This window comes from Penicillium roqueforti (assembly GCF_015533775.1).
Source record: "Penicillium roqueforti strain LCP96 04111 chromosome Unknown scaffold_29, whole genome shotgun sequence".
Taxonomy (NCBI): domain Eukaryota; kingdom Fungi; phylum Ascomycota; class Eurotiomycetes; order Eurotiales; family Aspergillaceae; genus Penicillium; species Penicillium roqueforti.
The window spans coordinates 17,874-35,702 of record NW_024067593.1 but is presented as its reverse complement, the minus strand read 5'-3'; the positions used below and the strand labels follow the sequence as shown (position 1 = coordinate 35,702).

Below are 17,829 nucleotides of genomic sequence, written 5' to 3'. Positions count from 1 at the left end.
CATAATGTTAAAGCACGTAGAAGCACGTCTATTCGTCGTCGGAGTCCTCGGGCTTGGGAGTACCCTTGGGGGAGTTCAACTAGAAAATGGGTTAGCATACTGTGGAAGAAAAGAAATCAACATGAATAAGGAAACTCACCCATTCGATGTAGCGCAGACGACGACGGATCTCACGCTCCTTCTGCTGAGCACGGGTCATCTTCTTCTTCTTCTTAGCGCGGAACTTGAGGTCGCCTTCATCGCCAGAGTTGACGGCAGATGGGGCGGCGGATGGGGCGGCACTGGTAACGGCGGAGCCAGTGGCGGGGGTTCCAGGGCCGGAAGGCGAGTTGGCGGCACTGTCCTCGAAGCGGTCGAGGCTGACGGCGTTGTTGGTGCGGCTGACAACGCGACCGTCGGCGATGTGCAGTTGCTCGGGGCAGAGAGCGCCCACAAACTCTTCGTTGTGAGAAATCATAACGACACCACCCTTGAAGTCACGGATGGCAACGGCTAGACCACCGAGCGAGTCACGATCCAAGAAGTTAGTCGGCTCGTCCAGGACCAGCAAATGGGGGTTGTTCCACATGGCACCGGCAAGCACGACCTTGACCTTCTGACCACCGGAAAGACCGGAGATCTCGTTGTGGTTGGCGATCTCGGGGTCCATACCAATGTCCTCGAAGTGCTTGGTGATGGTCTTGGGGTCCAGAACACGGAAGCCCAGACCTTCACGGGAAGCCTCGTGATCGTCGAACTCCTGAATCAACTTGAAGAAACCAAGCTCGAGCAGGGTCTCACGCGAGATCATGGTGTTGTACTTGGGGAGAAGGCCAACCCACTTGACCTCATATTGGAAGGACTTCTTCCACTTCTGACGACCAATCAAGGTTTCGATGCGACGGGCACCGCGGCCGTCACCCAGGTCAACTGGCTTCTCCAGCTGGATCTTGTCCTCTTCGGTAAGAATACGGGTCTGCTTCATGAACACTTCACGATCGTCACCGTTGGCGTAACGCCACTGGAGGTACTGGCTGGGAGTCTTCTCCAAATGCATCTCAACGTGCTCCAGAGCGTGCTGCTTGATGTAACCGATACGCAAGTTGGGGTGCTTCTCCACCTTTCCGCCTTGAGGAATGGTCTCACCAGTCAGAATCTTGATGAAAGTAGACTTGCCGGCACCGTTTCCACCAATGATAGCGACACGGGAGGAGAGGGTAAGGGACAGCGAGGCATCGTGGAGCGAGGGGCGGGCAGCGCCAGGGTAGGTGTATGAGACGTTGCTCATGCGCATAATGGCACGAGTTGCGGACTTGATACCAGACAAGATGCCTGGGGGAGGGAACTTGAACTGCACATTGGATGCGGACAGAGTGTAGTAACTCTTGCCCTCGGGCTTCTGCTTGACGAATTCGGCAAGGTTACCCTTGTAGCAGACGAGCTTCTTGCCCTCGTAGTGGTAGATATCCGTGCAGACAGCATCGAGGAAGCCGGAGTCGTGACTGACGATCAAACTGGTGATCTCGGTGTGCGATTTGAGGTACTCCTGGAGCCACTTGACGTTTGCCACATCCAAGTGATTAGTAGGTTCGTCGAGCAAGAGCACATCAGCCTTCTGGAGCATAGCACGGGCCAAAGCCAACTTCATCTTCCAACCACCGGACAGAGAGCCCACGGGCTGGGACTGGCGGCCCTCGGGGCCATCGGTGAATCCGAACTCGAGGAGAACCTCGCGAATGTGGTCCATACCCTGGGAAACAATCTTGGGGTCCTTGGCAACATACTCAAGGATGGTCAGGTTGGCATCTTCACCCTGGTTGTGCTCCACGAAGCAAGTGCGAACCTCATCCTGGGGCGGGAAGCCTTCCAACTTCTCGTTGGCGATACTGCGCATCAGAGTAGACTTTCCGGCACCGTTGCGACCGCAAAGACCGTATCGGTGGCCCTTGAGGAGACGCAGGTTGGTGTGGGACAGCAGGAGCATACCTCCGTAAGCAAGAGAGAAGTTGGCGTTGACAATCTCAACATCGTTGGGGTCATCTGGGATGGGCTTGCCGAACTTGATCTCATCCTCTGCGATGTAGTGGGCTTGAACAGCAGCGGCGACAGCCTCCGCGTTACCATCCGCAAGCAGACCGCGCAGGTATGGGCTAATGCGGTCGGAGATACGGTCGTGCATGCGGCAGTTGACATCTTCGCGGACCATGCCGGCAATGAAGTTCTTGGCCAGATCCTGCAGCTTGGAGTCTAAACCAACCAGACCACCATGCTCCTGAATCTTGGCATTCAGCACGACCAGGACCTCCTCGGGGGTGATCTTGGAGATGGAACCAGAGGCAAGATGGTTGTCTCCCATGGCAGTCTCGATAACGTCGAGAGCACGGGTGGCGAGCTCGCGAACCTCGGGCAGGGAGGCAGTCTCCTTGACCGACTTCACACCAGGCTGGAGCTTGGGGAGGAAAGTACGGGCCTCAGCGGGATCGTGGACCAGCTTGGTCAGATTCTCCACAACGACCACGGTCTGGCGAAGGGTTTCTTGGGGAGTAGCAGGGGTATTGAGGGATCGAGCGAGCAGAGGAGTCAACATGGCCAACACGGGAGATGTGACGATGGCGACGAAGGTGGTCTGAGACAAAGCGTGGATGGCCTTTTGAAGAGTCTGGGCGGAGGGGTTCTCCATGGTCTTGATCAGAAGGGGAATACGGGGGGCGACATCGTCGTTCGACAGGAGGGTGGTGAGAGCAGTCATGGTCTTGCAAGACTGCTTGGTCACTTCACTCTTCAGGTCGTGCATGCCGGACTCGACAATGGGGATGAGCTCCTTCAGGGTCTTGCCCATAGCCTCACGCAGCAAGTCCTTCTGGCGCTCCTCGTCCTTGGTACCCTTGCCCAACTGCGCCTTGACGGCCATCTTTTCGATCAGCGAGTAGGCACCCACAAAGCCTTGCCACTTGCCAGATCCCTTGGCCAGGTAGCGCTCGAGAGCGGGGATCAGACCGTTGACCATGGCCTCGGGGCTGAGACAGCCGAAGAGGGCATCAATGGCGTACTGGGCAGCATCACGGACGACGGCACCCTTGTCAGAAAGGGCATCCAGAGCAAGGTCGAAGACGCCTCCGTCGTGCAAGAGGAAAACGGCTTCACTGAGAGGAAATTCTCGGGGGAAGCGCTCGAACAAAGCACCGATGATGAGCATGGCACATTCGCGCTTGGTAGGATTCTTCTTATCGGAAGCAGCCTTGCGAACATCGGCGAGAACATTGTAGTTCAGCAGGCCGGCTGTGCCGGCGCCCTGAATAAGCAGGTTGGTCAAGGCATATGCGCCATCCAAAGACTTCTGGGAGGTGTCGGAAGTGAAGATGGTGTTGAGGACTGAGGAAATCTCCTCGGAGGTGGGGGGCACGCCGGAGGGGCCCTTTGCAACGACAGTCGGCATGGCGGGAGTCTCAGATGGTGAGACAGTATGCGGCATTTTCCAGAGAAACAGAAAGTCGAAGATCGAGTGTCGGTATCAAAGAAAGATACCGAAAAAAAAAAAAAAAATTGAAGCCCTTGGGTAGAGAGGGGCAATTCGACCTTACGGAAGATAAGACTGTTCACAGCGCAACTCACGCACACAAACAGAGGAGTAGGATCGGGTTGAATCGTAGAGTATGTACACACGATTCTGAAGAAACCCTGAAGACCCGAAACACAACGAAAAAAGAAACACAAAGAGGGGAGAGTGGTCTAAAGAAGTAAAAACAATCTTCGCCATCGCCGATTGCTGACCCACGGGCGACCGAAATTTTTTTTTGCTTACTCATCCAATCAGCGGGTCCGGCGGTGCCATGGGACAAAAGGCGCCTAACCGGATTTGTCTGATTGGGTCAGTGACATGTCTGCCTTGGTGCCTGGAACTCCTGATGCCTTACTGCCTGAATATCGTTCTGCCTTGTTGCCTTATTCCTGAAATTGAGCTATGCCTGAGGCGTTACGTCACAGCAATCAGAAGTACCAACGTGAACCGACGCTTCTGACGGATAAATGGATGTTCTTTTTCACTCTGGCGAGCCCCGAGGCTCATCTCGTAAGGATATTGGCGGCATTGGGTTCGACTCGGTCCGAGGCCAGCCTTCTCCAAGTATGTCAGTAGCTATCGTATACAATGCATGTCAATGAAAGATATCACGATTTATACCACTACTCTGTAGACTATCCAGGTAGACTGAATTACGAAATAGCCCTGTGTTCACTGAGATGCGTCATATCCGTCCATTTCATCATCCCCAACGTTAGCACAGCCGATATGGCCGCATGACCCCGGGCCTCGGTAGACACAACCCCTTGTTCCCCGCGTCCAACCGGTCTGCATTCGGTCAAGGCGATCTCTGAGTTCGGCTGTTTATTTCTCCTCTTTTTGTACATTTATCCTCGTCAATCCCCCGAGTTTGACTTCAATTGCTGTTTCTCCCTATCCCCGCAATTCATCTCCGCCCCCGCAAATCCACCCCCGGACCCCATCACCACACCACACAAAATGGCTCTCAGCTGGAGATCAACCCGGCATGTTTCAAGGCTTGCACAGGTGAGTTTGGATGATAATGATTACTTGTAATTAGACATTTCGGGCTCGCTAACTTTTCTTTTAAGTCAGCACGACCTGTCCTCTCGGCACGTCACTATGCGACCGCCGAGCCCGACCTGAAGACTACCTTGAAGGAGGTCATCCCGGCTAAGCGGGAGCTTCTCAAGCAGGTCAAGGCACAGAGTGAGGAAGTCATCGGCGAGGTAAAGTTCGCAAATGTCATTGGTGGTATGCGTGGTCTTAAAGCCATCCTCTGGGAGGGCTCCGTCCTTGACGCTGATGAGGGAATCCGCTTCCACGGCAAGACAATCAAAGACTGCCAGAAGGAACTTCCCAAGGGTACAACTGGCACAGAAATGCTACCCGAGGCTATGTTCTGGCTGTTGCTCACGGGCCAGGTGCCCTCCACCGGACAGGTTCGTGCCTTCTCGCGCGAGCTCGCCGAGAAGTCCGAACTCCCCTCATATATCCTAGACCTGATCAAGACTTTCCCCTCCTCAATGCACCCTATGACCCAGCTGTCAATTGCTGTGGCAGCCCTCAATAACGAATCCAAGTTCGCCAAGGCCTACGCGGATGGCATCAATAAGGCCGACTACTGGGAGCCTACCTTTGACGACAGCATCTCCCTTCTTGCTAAGATTCCTCGCGTGGCCGCCATTATCTTCCGTCCCAATGACATCGATGCCGTTGGTACCCAGAAGCTTGACGTTACTCAGGATTGGGCACACAATTTCGCAGAGCTGCTGGGCAAGGGTGGCTCAGACCATGCTGACTTCCACGACCTACTCCGTCTTTATCTTGCTCTGCACGGTGACCACGAAGGTGGTAACGTGTCAGCCCACGCGACTCACCTCGTTGGAAGCGCCCTGAGCGATCCTTTCCTGAGCTACAGTGCTGGTCTCTTGGGCCTGGCTGGCCCACTCCACGGCCTGGCAGCCCAAGAAGTTCTCCGCTGGGTAACTGCCATGCAGGATAAGATCGGAACCAAGTTCACAGATGAGGATGTCCGCAACTATCTCTGGGATACTCTCAAGTCGGGACGTGTGGTCCCTGGATATGGTCACGGAGTTCTGCGCAAGCCCGACCCTCGTTTCCAGGCTCTGATGGACTTCGCCGCCACCCGCCCTGATGTTCTCGCCAACCCGGTATTCCAGTTGGTTAAGAAGAACTCGGAGATCGCTCCGGGTGTGCTCACTGAGCACGGAAAGGTATGTCCAACAGCAGACATCATCAAAATATCTTTCTCAGCTAATGATTTTTACTTTTCTACAGACCAAGAACCCATACCCCAACGTCGATGCCGCCAGCGGTGTCCTTTTCCACCACTTTGGTTTCCAACAGCCCCTATACTACACCGTCGCTTTCGGTGTCAGCCGTGCCCTCGGCCCTCTATCCCAGCTGATCTGGGATCGCGTTCTTGGCATGCCCATTGAGCGCCCTAAGAGCATCAACCTCTCGGGCCTGCTCAGCAAGAAATAAATACCAATATGTTGCCTGGTGCGACCTAAAACTCCTTGGCCTCGACGGTTCAAATGATGAATGTGAAGCGAGCTTTCCTGATTTTTCATTTTCGTTCGGTCGCTTTCGTTTTCTCTTATGTATTTCATCCGACTAGACAGAATTACCTCTATAGAATGCTTGTTTTTCTGATCAATTGGATCTCAATTTTGAGCAAAAGAAGTACTTGAGATTATGGAGAGTAATGTAAACCGGATGGGAAGATCGTCATGAAGATAATGTAAGACATGCAAGGCAGCCGTTTGTGATTGACTTTCGAGAGATGGCCATATTCCCTGTAGCCTTGGACCAGTCTCCACAGACTGTGTGTTGGCGGTCGTAAGGAGCTCGGCCTGCATATGGATCGGAAGAAGACCGAGAGCCGAGGAGTATCAAGTTGCAATTTAGGAAACTCGCTTGATTGAATAAACAATGTCAATATAACGAACAGAATGCTGATATATGCATTATCTCCATGTCTAGCTAAGATAAAATAGAACTGGTCGTCTTAAAAACGCAAAGCAAATATGTAATCCTATCCAGAATCTGCATCTGCCTCGGCTCACAAACGAATACTCCCAGTCGACAATTGCTCCCACTCTCTCTGTCCATACGGCGAATAGCTCTTATCACCAGGTGCAATCCACAAGAAGTGGTCATCCTTACCCTCGGGGGCTTTAGTTCCAAGCAAAGCAATACCAACACTCTCATCCCGAAGCGGTACCTTGTTCTGCTTATGATTGTGGATGTGCGTGGGATTCTCGACGATGCGAAGGAACAACGGAATAGCATATTTAGGCAGCTTGGAGCGTACGAATCTCGGAAGCGCTGTGTTGTCAAATGTCTGTCGGGCGTCCGGGCTAATCTGAATAGCTGCACACCCAGCCCGTCCTTCGTAATTGGGAAGACGGACGCCGTAGACGTTCGCCTCGGTAATACCAGGGAAGTGGCCTAGGACCTCTGAAACTTCCGCGGTTGCTCTAGTCCATGAATGCTTTGATTAGCTTTGCTTGTATTCCCTCAGGTGATTTCAACTCACACGTTCTCGCTCTTCCAGCGGAAGGTATCCCCAAGTCGGTCGAGGAAGTACCAACGGCCATCACTCTGCCGACGCAGAGCATCTCCAGATCGATAATAGAGATCCCCTTCTTGAAGGCGTCGCGCAGGAATTTCTTATTGGTCGCCTCGTCATTGCGCCAGTACCCCTGGAAAGCCTTTTCACCAGGAACATTGACGATAATCTCACCCCCTGCTCATAAGGCGCGCGAAGCGCAAAGCCAGTATTAGAATCGCGCAGAATATCCCCAGTCTCTGGGTCAATAGCAACAGGAACGAAGACATTATACAGTATACCCCGCATGATCAAACCGTGGTGACCAAAAATTCCAGACGTGAAAGGACCGCTTAAAGAACTCCCCGACTTCAGCGACTCTAAACCGCTCCCGGATATCCGGCCGCAGACCGTTGCCGTACATACAGCGGACCTTGTGGTTTCGGTCCTGGGGTGATGGGGGCGGCACGAGCAGGTAATGCGCTGTCTCTCTGACATAGATGAAAATAGTCGACTCCAAGTCGCGGGCATCGGTCCAGAATCTACTCACGCTGAACTTGGGTGCGATGGCGACGCTCACGCCCATTACTAGACATGCGATTACGGCGACGGCTGCTGTGCTGTGGTACAAAGGCATGCAGCTGTATCAGCGATCGCCGTCTGGGCCGGGCGTGTCTCCCATCAGGGCACGTCGGATGAAGAGAGTGGTATATAGTCTGGACATTGTGAACGCACAGCCCTTGGGCATACCCGTGGTGCCGGAGGTGTGTAGGAGGATCGCTGGGAAGTCGCTGGTCACATGTTTGCTCAGTTCCTTGGGTGGGAGGGTTATTGGGAAAGTGTTGATATGCGCCTTTAGCGAGCTGTCCAGGGTCATCGACTTCATTCCCAGATTGTGTGTAATAGCGTCGTTGCTTTCATCGACGCGGGCACGACAGTCGGCATCTTCGTCGACGAGCAGAATATTCGCGCCACTGATCTTCAGACAGTGCAGCAATGCGTCGCCAGTGAGATTGTAATTGATCGCGGCCGGGGCACAGCCAATGCTCCAGAGGCCGATCCATGCGAAAATGTACTCGTTGCTGTTCTGGAGGTAAAGGGCAACGAGGTCACCTTTCTTCACGCCCTGTGATAAGAAGAAATGGGCGTATTGGCAGGCTTGGTCTTGGATTTCTCGGTAGGTGTATGGTCTCTCGCGAGTCCAGACACAGTCCATGCCGGGGTATTACTTCACAGTCTGCAGTAGGACGAACCATGGATTTCCTTGGTTTTGACGAACTAAAGCTGATCAGTATGGTTTACAATTGTCGGATAGTATGTGAACATACCGGCATTGGCATATTGTCGTTCAGCGTGCTTCATCGTGACCAAATTTGATACATCCTTCTGAATATGAAATTTGGCATTCAGATATCCTGCGACTGTGGCTCCTCCCACGAGAGCAGCGGTGGTACAACATGAGCATAGCATTATGATAGACCATCTCGTACCACTCGATGGTCAAAATTCTTGCTCTTCCCAGACCTCCTCAGCAATCATCCTCAACATAGCGCCGCTAAGGCTGATGTCAGTTTCTTTTGGGATGCTCGGCGGGCGAAGAAAGAGCTTTTCGAAGCTGATAATAAGCGGCTGGCCACTGAGGTAGACACGATTGTTCTCGCCTTTGCTGATTGTAACGATTTGCTGACGTTTGACCATATCGTTCACAAGTTCCCATAACTCTAGCACGATGTTGGGCGAGCTCCGACTGATCTTAATTGTAATGACCATTTGAACATCGCCGTTGGATTGGGAAAACCAGAACCGAGCATCTGACATCAATTTGCTGGGCGACTCTGAAAAGCCCGTTTCTATGACAAGCGAGGGCCATTTCTTCGTCCGAGCTCGAGGAAGTCTTTTTGGTAAAAATTGACAGTCTGGCTGTTTAGCAGAGCCATTCTCTGCTTTGCAAGTAGCGGCTCCAAAGCTTCGAAGACTATAATCGAGTTCCATTGGCTTGAGGCAATCAAAGAAGAGCCTTTCAAATAAGTGTGCCGTAACTTCATGAGCGCGTGAGACTGCCATTTTGACAAGGAGAAGGTGTTGGGAAGAGTCGTAAGAATTCCAGCAACGCTGAAGGATACTATCGTCCGAGTTTAGGAAGTCGCGACTGAAGGCCTGCTTATTAACCTTGGTGAAGAGCACCCATTCACTGGCCTCAAATTCCTCTTGTTGGCGATTTAGTTCCATCTTTACAGTTTCTAGAAATTGTTTAGTTCCCTTGTACGGATACCTTCTGATCGGGGGTCCTAGATCACCGAGAAAGCTGCTGCTAGAGCTCTCGGTGTCTAGCTCAGACTTTGTGTTCGAGGACATGATAGCCGCAATAATACCGTCCCGTGTTAGTGTGAAAGAAGAAACATTCCCATATTGACTGTAGGCATTAAGAATCGTCCCCGAGGACCACCTGACGCTAATGTGACGTAGCCTTATTACGACCTTCAGCGCAATAGACATATACGTGCAGGGCCAATAGAACTATTCTTCCCCAAAGTTAGCGGTTAGTCTTAGTCTTGGAGAATGAAGTTTAAAGAGGCTGAATATAGACATGATATGGAAAAGATCTTGAGAAAAAAAAGTCCCAGGATGGCATTCCGATTGCCGATAATTGTCCGAATTGGTGACTTGCTCACGATTTACTGATCACAGGGATATCATGCTACTGAAAATATCGAGATTATGCCGGAATATATTCAAACAGATTATAATATCTCAGTAGACATATCTGATCTGGCCTTGGGCCAACCGCCGGTTCATCCACCCGTAATACAGTCTCAAAGAAACACATACGGAACAAGCAAGCAGCAGGAGCGCTGCGTTGGTCCAGTGGCCAGTAGGGAAGCCTTTCTTGGCTTGATTGGACTTGTAGATCCAGACACCTACGATTTGACCAGGCGCTCCGAAGGAAATATTCATCGCAATGGCCAAACCAATTCCAGCCGTTGAGCGGAGATTGGAAGACAGCCAGCCCAGAAGAGGAGGAATGCATGAGAATGCACCCGAGGTAGCGACAATCAAGCATCCATAGCGGTGCTGGTGAGCTGATGTTAACATATATTCGTTTACAGTGTTGTGCGTAGATCAGAAATTGCTCACCAGATAAGCGTCTGCAGGAAGGACAGCGGAAGCTAAGAAACCCATAGCACCAATAAATGAGAAGATAGCAGAATGCATACCGCGACTGTATCTTGATTAGCGATGCCAATTGATTGGGGGCCTGAAGAGGGGGAACGAACGCATTGAAGTAGTCTGCAGACCAGGAGACCGCAAGAGTTACTACATATGCAACGGCATATGGAGGAACCGTCATCAACTGAGCCTGTAGATTTTCATAACCCAAACCGGCGGTGATGGTTGGTGTGAAAAGTGACAGACTAGAAAATGGCACGGAAATGGAAAAGTATACCTAAAAATATCAGTCAACGAATGAATCCAACGGTTTCCCCCGAAGACACCTTATACATACCAGATAATGGGCATAAAGTCGCCATTCTGTCAACACTGCCTTGGCTTCACTCCAGGTCATTGCTTTGGCCGCACCCTGGCCTCCTTCCACGGCGAGTCGCTGTTTAGCCAGTGCCTTGTCCTCCGCAGTTAAGAAACCACAAGTCTCTGGGTAATCTGGAAGAAAGAACCAAACAAGGATTGCAGATGCGCACGAAGGCGCGCCTTCAATGATAAAGAGCCATCTCCAGGCGGAAAGACCCCTTACACCATTCATATGCCCGACTCCGTATGCAATGGCTCCTCCAAACGCGCCTGCCAAGGTGGCAGAAGCCAAGATAAACGCGACTCTCAATGATCGTTCCGACACTTTATACCAAAATGTGAGGTAAAATACTAGTCCAGGGAATAGGCCAGCTTCAAGCACCCCGAGGAGAAAACGAACTCCTGCGACTTGTGCGAAATTCTGGGCACCTCCAAGGCCCATGGTGACTGCGCCCCAGGAGAACATGAGGAACGCAATCCAGCGCTATAATTTGCAATTAGCTTAAGTTGGTAAACCACATGGGACGGTTACTAACACTTGGTTTCAATTTCTTGAGGAAATAGTTGGAAGGGACTTCAAAGAGACCGTAGGCGATCAAGAACACCATTAGAGCGATGCTAGTTTAAGTCAGAAGTGCCGCGAAGTATGGGAAGTCGCATTGCCTCACATGTATTGGTGGTCTGTCATATTCGTTTCGTCGAGCAAATCATTGCCTGTGCCTGAGTTGAGAGTCTTCGCATTGCCTGTTTTGATCGACTTGTCAGTACTGGCGCTGGCTAATTGGCATACTGAATCCAAACATACCAACATTGGAACGGTCAAGGTAACAAAGTAGATAAATTCCAGCGCATAGGGGTAGAATTCGAAGATCTTGCTTGCGAATGAGGGACTTTTCTTGCTCGAAGTCGACCTCGATCGCCGGGGAAGGACTTCCATTCTACAGTTATGATTAGTTAAGATACAGATATCAGGGGTAAGGATGTAGTGTATACCTTCATCCCTATCTCCACATCTTCCACCATATCTGCTGGACTCTTGTGGTTCTGCATTAGGGGTATCGAGGTTAGGGACGGAGAAGTGCAGCAATCTGGGGTAGCTAAAATCCGGGGAAAGCAGTTTCAAGATATACACAATTCCCCAACCGTGCCCCATAGTTTAATTTTTCGGGGTAGGAGGCCGTCTCCGATGGCTAAACGGCTAATTGTGGCCAACTACGGTAGCCTAAACGGGCCACATTTGAAACCCTCGGTGATACTTACTGTCTTCACCGCTGGAGTTTCCGCCTTTGTAATATACCGCTTAATACAGTCCGCGTATTTTGAAACTTAGACACTGAACACCCACGTTAAGCGTCACATCCAGTGCAGCGTCACATCCAGTGCAGCGTCACATCCAGTGCAGCGTCACATCCAGTGCGGCGTGCCAACAGTTTTCCCTTCCTGCCTCCGCAGTAGTTGGTGGAAGCTCGATCAACAACGTCGATGACTCCAAGGCTCCATCCGCATCTACGTCTTACATTCTGAGGGCTGTGCTGCCGGTGTAGCGAACTAAGCCTAGTAGGCCAACATGGTTCTGGCTGGGGGTTTCGAACTCCTACTCACTACTACTAATTCTCCCCCAAAATCTGTTCACTTCAACTAATGCAGACTTACAAGGCTTCATTATGACTTATGTTATGTAAAGGCACAGTCTGGAAGCAATTGAATATGACCAGTGGATTCCAACATATGATTACCTACGGAGTAGTAAAAGTACTTCTATCCATGGATCCATGGATGCTTAAGGGTACGTTAGTCAGCCCACGAATTTCAGAAGATTAATCCGCGAGACATGTGGGATTATCCTCCTATTGGTTGATGCTTATCTGGTTTGATTACATTGCTGGTTTACTACAACTGCCCGGAATGGACATGAACCAGTTCCCAGATGTCGCACCAGATCAGCGGGATCTCATCCAATATTTCACCTGCCAAGCATCGGTTATGATTTCGTGTCACCCACAGATGCAGCATGAAGCCTGCAATGTGTTAATGCCTTTGTCATCCGCAAGTAACGCTCTGCTTTATTCTCTGTTGGCCTTCGCTGCTGGTCACCAAGCCTCTCGTACCACAGACGAAGTCGAAAAACGACATTTCCGACGCCAGATGATTCAACTCGAAACCAAAAGTGTACGTGATCTTCAAGGGGAGATTTCTCTTCAGCTTCGGTCAGGTCTTCCCCTTATGGCATCTAGTTTGATACTATGTCTGTGCTCTCTTTGCCATGAGGGTGACGACTATATATCTTGGAGAGCCCACCTCCGAGGCGTAAAGGCGGCCTTTTCTATTATAAGCGCTACAGAATTTGCAGGAAAAGAATCTCAAATCGAATACCTGACAAAGCGCTATCAGTTGCTAGAAGCTATTGCAATGCTTACAGCTAAAGGATTTGAGGCGCTAGAGCCGAAGGACGACCAGTAACTATCCTCTCAAGCCTTTTTGGACGATCATGTGGCTTGTTACAATGAAGTCCTGGATATGTTTCGCCATATTGGAGCTGTAGCTTTCGACCGACGCAAGCTTGATGTTACACCGCAAAACTCGATTTTGTCCCCAAGTGATTTTGAATTGGAAGGCCAAAGTATGGAGTCTGCTTTGCTTCGAATGATACACAGAGACAATAATTTACCGCCCAGATTTCTTCCAAGGGTACAAGAGATGCTTAACGCCGGCCAAGTCGGGGAATTCACCATCTGCAACCAAATTTACGAATACACGGCTCTTCTTCATGTGTTGACGCAGACACGGGGATGTTTTCGTTTGGTCTTGGGAGTTCCGAGACTGTGACAAATCTTATCAGATTATCTTATAGGGCGTGGAAATGGAGGACATAGCCCGGGGCACTCGACTTGCAGTATTTGTTTGTTGACTCGCAAGAGTTAATTTTCCCGAGATACTCATCCGGATTTTTCTTGGTGAAGTTTTTGACAGCAAATCGGCTGACCATCATGATCTCGTCTCCCAATCCATTGCGGGTACTATGATGTATTAGCCACAGGAATGTGGAATAGAAAATAGAAAAAATTGGGCGACCATACCATCTTTGATTCTTCGTAGCTTTGGATTTCCAAGTTATTATAGAACTCTTCAGTTCCAAATTCCTTGCGCCATTTCACAAAGGCTGCGTGTCACCTAAAAATCATTGAGCTGTAAGGAAAAACCCCTTATAACTCACCGTTGTTGAGATATAAGATTGTAAAATAAGGCATTTGCTATGGTGTTATGGGTGGCCCACTCGCTTGTGAAATATGTCGGAGGAAAAAACACCGCATGTTACCACTAGACCAAAAAGGTGCACACCTTACTTAGGAAGGATAACTGGTGTAACTAGTTATTTCTCGTTCTGACAAAATACGTTAATAGGTCAGGTGATCTTCTAGTTAGATCTAGGTATTCTGCCACCTAGTACCATATAGATCCCACGGTACTAACATTAAGATTCCAGAACTCAAGCCGGCTAGGTCTAGATCAGGATTGAGATGATCGTGGCTGTGGGGCTTGGCATGGAGTTAAGTACCGTTTGCCGAAGATGCTGACAGCGGAGATGCTTGGCAAAGTGTCTCAATGATTCGAAATGGGATCCCTAGGTAACCCTGGACTGTTCTCACATAACATTGTGCAATATTACAATTTGAATGCCAAATAATCAAGCATTTCCTAATCCATAGGCTTTCATTTATTTGCCTGGCCTCAGATCACTGCTTCTGTTTTCATTCCAAGACAATTCATTAGCGTCCGGACAAGCCCAGCTACTTTGGTCTGTCAAATTGAACGAGATTCTCGACTAATCGACACTTTGCGACAGACCCACAGATCGTCATCATCCGAAGGGTTCAGCTTATCTTGACGTTTTCTAGAACCCAAAGAAAGATCTCCATTGTGACTGAGGAAGGCAGCAACAATCCACGATGACCTAGTATTGATGCAGGTGGCTGACAGGCCAAGATCTCCACAGCGGATTGTGTTCATCATACCACAGAGTCGAACTCACGATAAATCCTACACTAGGCTTACAAATGCACACTTTGAAAGGTCAGCGTGCAAATTTCGTTCTCGTTTAGATCAGATCCCAGGCAGCCAAATATCGGTCATCCATGGGTCTTATGTGGGTCTTATTCTAGCCACGCGTCCATGTATTCGCTTTCTTCATACTTGGCAAAGGTCTTTTGCTTAGTTCTGGGGTGCTGACACAGGCTCGGTTGAAATGCTTTGGTCAATTGATACTCGTTAGGTATGGGTCTTTGCTTATTATATCTTGGCCACAGCAGAGACACCACAGGTGATGAGATACCTGGCGGTGGGGCTGGAGATTCGTACATGTCGACGTTAATTCTATATAATCCTACATATTACTGCTTACAGGGAGATTGATTATACTTTGGACAATAAGACGAAGTATAATATCTAGGATGAAGAAGCCGACCTTGTCCTTCACTTTTCTGGCCTTGCATGCATGGTTTGTGTCGATATTGGCTGTTGGATGTAAGTATACGATGTTTCTCAAGTGTAAGCTGAACATATGTCTGACTGTTTCTTACAGGTGATCCAGTGTCAGTTCATTTTATCGACCCCGTCCTCTCTCCCTTGAATGCCACGAAGAAGTTCAGTATCACAGCTGGGATTGAGACATGCAACCAAACCATCAACTTCATTCTAGAAAACAACGATGATCTCTTATCACAAGACGTGCAGATTCGGTATCCTGGGCTCCATGGCCAAGCTAACGAGACAGGTGCGCTTTCGGGGGCTCACGTTCGGTTTACAAAAGGAACAGTGTGGATGCAGGACCCCTATAGTCGAAGTCAGGATAACGTCGGATGGGCACGGCTTACCGTGATCCAGGAAGGAGATAGCCTGCTCTTCGATGGAGCATTCACAATGATGGGCTCGCAATACGCCATAGAGTTTGAGATGCTCGATGATGGATCTACTGCGATCGTAGCCCGCGAACAGGAATCGACACTCTCTCCGATCTGCTCAACTTCACCCGAGACACACTTGTGTAAACGACAGAGCTGGGATCCTTGGAGCAACGAGGATCTCACATCAACGATCGGCAGTACTTACGGTTGTCCAAATACGCGAAAGATTGCCAACGTTGGCATTATGACGGATTGCACTTACACTGCAGGCTTCAACTCCTCCGATTCTGCCTATCGCTATATCTTGAATATGGTCAACACTGCCTCTGTGGTGTTTGAGAACAGTTTCAATATCTCTCTTGCTATACAAAATTTGACAATTAGTGACTCTGAATGCCCGGACAATACCTCTGGTACGACTGCATGGAATGTACCATGCTCTCGGGGAGATCTCAACACGCGCCTTCAAGACTTTTCAACATGGAGAAGCTCCGTGGATGATGAAAATGCATACTGGACCTTGTTGACTGGGTGTTCGGGTTCTGCTGGAGAGGTTGGCGTGTCATGGGTTGCAGCACTGTGCAACACGGGATCTGGGTCTGGTGATAGTGGAGCTACCAATGTCGTTGCCCGAACGCAGAACGAGTGGCAGGTCTTTGCGTAAGCCACAATACCAGTTAGCCATAAGGTGGTGAAATTTTAGCTGACAGGATCAGTCACGAGTCGGCGCATACATTCGGAGCAGTCCACGACTGCGATTCGAGCACCTGTGGAAGTGACTCGACACAGTGCTGCCCCCTCTCGTCGAATACCTGTGATGCTGATGGACAGTACCTCATGAGCCCCGTATCTGAATCTGGCATTACGCGCTTTTCGCCCTGCACAATCGGAAACGTCTGTTCAAGGCTTGGCTCTGGGCAAGTTGATGGACGCTGCTTGGTGGACTCTTATACCGGCAATACAACTGGTACTAACGAGCAATGCGGCAACGGTATCGTCGAAACCGGCGAGACATGCGACTGTGGAAATGGTGCCTGTAGCGAACAAGAGTCTCGCTGCTGCGACTCTGTGACATGCCAGTTGCGATCAGGAGATGGATGTGATCAGACAAATAATGGCGGTTCTGGTAATACTGCCAACACTGATAACAATGGCAACACTGGGGGCAGGATCTCGGGAAATGGCCAACCAAGTAACGATGTATCATCCTGGGTTCAAAATCATCTTCCGTTGGTTATTGGGCTTTCTGCTGGTATTGGTGGGGCTTTATTGCTGCTTATACTTGGATGCTTGATTTTTTCCTGTAGGCGCAGCCGCAGGCGACCAGTGGTGAATAACAAGCCTGTTGCAATGCCTCCACCTCAATATTCTTAGAAATGAATTGTTGTCAATAAAAGAGGTCATAGCCGTGATATAATCTTTCGGAGCAAGCTTAGCAAGAGATGAAATTCTGATCATATATATTTCCAGCTTTTAGGAACTTAATTTTTGGTAATTTTTGAAATGATATGAACAACTCTATAACGAGAGATCAGCGATGGCTACCTTTAGCTGTCTGTTTCACCCACAATAACGGGCCGCCTGGAAACCAATATGTACCGGACGACATCATAATTAGATACAAAATTGGTAGATCGTAACTATGATTTATATGGCCCACGTTATTGCTGATGGGTTCTTTCCTCCGCGTTTTGATCCATCATTAGGGCAACGGAAACGCACGACTAGTCGGTAAGCGAGTCGCCATCCTCCCCGAAACGCGTCCATGAATTAGCACTTGGTCAATTCAACCACCCATCATGCCACCAATTCACTCCCAAACCCCAAGAAATTCAGCTGAGCAGGAGGGTAGGATCTTACTGGCTGTCTGGGCTATTTAAAAACACGAAATAGCTACGATCACCCTTGGTGCTCGCATATTTGATGTGCCTCGATCCACTTTACTACGATGGCTCTCGTGATAAATAGGGATCCGCAAGATAGGCCATCTAAACCTGACCATAAAAGCCTAGCAGAGCTCTTAATTGGCATGAATTTGATGCTGACCATGAGGGCAGGACTTGATGGCTTTCAGCATAGAAGGTCAGCATGCCGCAGCGAGAAGTAAGGACTAAACTTACCGCAATACTATTGAACATCGGCACGACATACATGAGGCATTTACCATCGGGAAGCCTTATTCGGTTGATATACTTGCCTATGGGAACGATTTTCTCTATCACCAAGGATACATCTGCGCCCTCTTCGATCATAGGTGTGACAGCTCAACTCGCCGGTTGTGTGGGATATTCGTCAGGATATCA

At 49.8% G+C, this 17,829-nt stretch overlaps 7 protein-coding genes across 7 annotated transcripts; 2 read left to right on the top strand and 5 right to left on the bottom strand.

Annotated features, from left to right (window-relative positions):
* Window positions 1-28: 28 nt before the first annotated feature.
* LCP9604111_8078 (putative mRNA-nucleus export ATPase (Elf1)) lies at window positions 29-3,415 on the bottom strand (the record flags this gene model as incomplete). Its single annotated transcript, XM_039076181.1, has 2 exons — window positions 29-79; window positions 140-3,415. The coding sequence occupies 2 exons, from the start codon at window positions 3,413-3,415 to the stop codon at window positions 29-31; spliced, it is 3,327 nt and encodes a 1,108-aa protein (XP_038925857.1).
* Window positions 3,416-4,498: 1,083 nt separating this feature from the next.
* Window positions 4,499-6,028, top strand: mcsA (putative citrate synthase Cit1; the record flags this gene model as incomplete). The annotated part of the gene is made up of 3 exons (XM_039076180.1): window positions 4,499-4,546; window positions 4,612-5,757; window positions 5,822-6,028. The coding sequence occupies 3 exons, from the start codon at window positions 4,499-4,501 to the stop codon at window positions 6,026-6,028; spliced, it is 1,401 nt and encodes a 466-aa protein (XP_038925856.1).
* Window positions 6,029-6,608: 580 nt separating this feature from the next.
* LCP9604111_8076 (uncharacterized protein) lies at window positions 6,609-7,683 on the bottom strand (the record flags this gene model as incomplete). Its single annotated transcript, XM_039076179.1, has 4 exons — window positions 6,609-7,026; window positions 7,086-7,150; window positions 7,293-7,449; window positions 7,520-7,683. 4 exons carry the CDS (start codon window positions 7,681-7,683, stop codon window positions 6,609-6,611), a joined length of 804 nt encoding a protein of 267 aa, XP_038925855.1.
* A 60-nt stretch (window positions 7,684-7,743) lies between these two features.
* Window positions 7,744-8,437, bottom strand: LCP9604111_8075 (uncharacterized protein; the record flags this gene model as incomplete). Its single annotated transcript, XM_039076178.1, has 3 exons — window positions 7,744-8,261; window positions 8,351-8,375; window positions 8,426-8,437. The coding sequence occupies 3 exons, from the start codon at window positions 8,435-8,437 to the stop codon at window positions 7,744-7,746; spliced, it is 555 nt and encodes a 184-aa protein (XP_038925854.1).
* A 160-nt stretch (window positions 8,438-8,597) lies between these two features.
* On the bottom strand, window positions 8,598-9,326 carry LCP9604111_8074 (uncharacterized protein; the record flags this gene model as incomplete). Its single annotated transcript, XM_039076177.1, has 1 exon — window positions 8,598-9,326. One exon carries the CDS (start codon window positions 9,324-9,326, stop codon window positions 8,598-8,600), a length of 729 nt encoding a protein of 242 aa, XP_038925853.1.
* Window positions 9,327-9,848: 522 nt separating this feature from the next.
* LCP9604111_8073 (uncharacterized protein) lies at window positions 9,849-11,675 on the bottom strand (the record flags this gene model as incomplete). The annotated part of the gene is made up of 8 exons (XM_039076176.1): window positions 9,849-10,169; window positions 10,233-10,317; window positions 10,373-10,542; window positions 10,603-11,109; window positions 11,162-11,243; window positions 11,294-11,369; window positions 11,431-11,563; window positions 11,619-11,675. 8 exons carry the CDS (start codon window positions 11,673-11,675, stop codon window positions 9,849-9,851), a joined length of 1,431 nt encoding a protein of 476 aa, XP_038925852.1.
* A 3,398-nt stretch (window positions 11,676-15,073) lies between these two features.
* Window positions 15,074-16,859, top strand: LCP9604111_8072 (uncharacterized protein; the record flags this gene model as incomplete). The annotated part of the gene is made up of 4 exons (XM_039076175.1): window positions 15,074-15,146; window positions 15,205-16,186; window positions 16,243-16,778; window positions 16,834-16,859. 4 exons carry the CDS (start codon window positions 15,074-15,076, stop codon window positions 16,857-16,859), a joined length of 1,617 nt encoding a protein of 538 aa, XP_038925851.1.
* Window positions 16,860-17,829: the final 970 nt, after the last annotated feature.